This window comes from Orycteropus afer, unplaced genomic scaffold (assembly GCF_000298275.1).
Source record: "Orycteropus afer afer isolate SDZICR_OR568_19922 unplaced genomic scaffold, OryAfe1.0 scaffold01542, whole genome shotgun sequence".
Classification (NCBI taxonomy): domain Eukaryota; kingdom Metazoa; phylum Chordata; class Mammalia; order Tubulidentata; family Orycteropodidae; genus Orycteropus; species Orycteropus afer.
This window is the reverse complement of record NW_006923129.1, coordinates 22,092-24,271: the sequence shown is the minus strand read 5'-3', so window position 1 is coordinate 24,271 and position 2,180 is coordinate 22,092. Positions and strand designations below refer to the sequence as shown.

Genomic DNA, 2,180 nt, shown 5'->3' with positions numbered 1-2,180 from the left:
AATCACAATTAAAAAAAAAAAAAAAAAATGCAGCCTGGCAGAGAGAGCCTGAGAGATGAGGACCAGGCAACCACATCAGAGAACACTGGTGGCCTTTTTGAGAACAGCACCAGGAACAAGCCAGGGAAGACAGGAGGCAGGAAAGTCTATGGCAGCATGGAATCAATGCATGAATAAACTGGCAACTCCAGGGGGCAGGAAAAGGTATAAGGGACAAGGAGGCTGGAAGCAGGAGAGCAGAGGCATGGGGGTTAAGAGAGAGTAGGAGTGTGGAATGAAAGCAAGGAGTATAATACACACAGAGGAATGTGCCCCTGGTACATTCTCCCCTGGCTACTCTGCATCCACATGAGGGATATACTCCAACTCTGCACCAAGACCAAGCCAGTTTATCTCAGGCTGCTCTGGAGGTCTCATTTACCACCTGCCTCTAAAAACAAGGCTTCCACCCAGGGCAAGGGTCATTGTGAAAAGTCTAGAAAGGCTAGACTCACATCTAAGGAAGACCCCTCCATGAGCCACACCATGGGGCCCCACCACCAATGTCTTGGTCTTGGTCTTGATTCTAGCAGAGCTTGTACAAAGAGTGTTCCAAGCAGCAGGAAGATTCAGGTAAGACTTGGTGTACTACTCTCTGTCTTGCACTCCAGAGTGGAAGTTGATGGAAGAAATGCTCAACAATGCCATAGATGGTGCTGGTGGGCCCTGGAGATGCTTCACCTCTGGTTATCTTCAGTCATCCCACTCCTCATCTTCTGCCCCACCTCCCTGCTCTTGGCTCTCTGCCACATCCCATTCTGAAGGCTTTTGGGCCATGATGTTGTCTGTCCAGGATGTGTCTGTCTTTCCATCACCAGCGAAATTACACTTGGTCACTGTTCCAGCCTCAAGTTTAGCTAATGAATCCAGGAAGGGGCCATTGCCCTGAGTTTTCAGCCGCATCCTGGCCCCCAGCTCAGGCTCCATCGCCTCCATCTCTGTCTCAGGTATCCAGAATGCCATGGTCTGGTCTGGAGTCAGGCTCTCTGTCAGTGCAAGCAGTTCTGGCTTATTGACCAGCCCCTTAAGTGCTTCGGGAGTGAGCCTGTCGGTGTTCCCCTTGGCTTCCACCTTGTAGGATGACATCAGGAAGCCTGTGTTCACCTTCCTAGTAGCACTGAAGTTGGGCTCAATTTCATTTCTCTTGGGGTCGAGTTTGCTGTGATGGATACAACTGGGCTGGACATACAACACATAGTAGCGCTCCTTCCTGCCATGGACATCCAAGATGCTATGCTGAGATACATCCACCAGTTTTCCCTCCAGAAGGATGCCATCTCCCCCCTGGTAGGCGGCAGGGTCCCAAGCCCTGGGCAACCACACGCTCTGCACTGCCTTGTTCCAGAGGGCACTGTCGTGGTAGATGTGGTTCATTATCTGGACCACCAATGAGCCCGGGGGTCCGGAGAACCGAGCTGGCACGACGAGTGAAGGGTCACGGAGGAAGGAAACCTCTGGAGTAGATGCTGAGACCTGTGATTCCCAGGCTGCAGATCCAGCAATGGTGCAGCGTCCACATTCTGATTTTTAATTATTAATGGATGTTTGCTGCTGTTTCTTGCCATTTTGGTCATGCCCCATCAGTAAATGAAGGTTCTGAAAACTTTACTCCATTCACATCATTAGAGTTGACTCTACTTTGAGGAGGCAGCTCTTCCTCAGTCATATTTTGAATGCCTTCCAACCTGAGGGGCTCATCTTCTGGCATTAAGTCCGATTGTTTCATGGCTATTCATGAAGTTTTCCAGTAATATATCACACAGTGTTTCACTGCTATTCATAAGGTTTTTACTGGCCGATTTTTTCAGAAGTGGATGGCTGCTTCCTTCTTCCCAGTCTGTCATAGCCTGAAAGCCCTACTGAAACCTGTCCACAAAGGGTGACCCAGTTGGTATTTGAAATACTGGTGGCATAGCTTCCAGCTTCATAGCAACACATAAACCACCACAGTATGACAAACTGACAGATGAGTGGTGAACTGGTAACTAATAAGTGCAATATTTCAGAGACTGGTTTTATTTGTAGATATCAAAGAATATTTTGTATGATAGAACAAGTTGGAGTGGTCCCTAGATGTATTTAGAAAGGTGAAGAGTAGGAGGGTATGGTCGATTATAAATGGCCACAAGTTCTTTGCTATT

At 48.4% G+C, this 2,180-nt stretch overlaps 1 protein-coding gene across 1 annotated transcript; it reads right to left on the bottom strand.

The window, feature by feature from the left end:
• Positions 1–732: 732 nt before the first annotated feature.
• On the bottom strand, positions 733–1,413 carry LOC103213310 (arpin-like). The gene has a single exon (XM_042783485.1). It carries the CDS (start codon positions 1,411–1,413, stop codon positions 733–735), a length of 681 nt encoding a protein of 226 aa, XP_042639419.1.
• Between the last annotated feature and the right edge of the window lie 767 nt (positions 1,414–2,180).

Coding starts and splice junctions, on each gene's coding strand:
- LOC103213310 (XM_042783485.1), bottom strand. CDS start 1,413: ATGAACCACATCTACCACGACAGTGCCCTCTGGAACAAGGCAGTGCAG.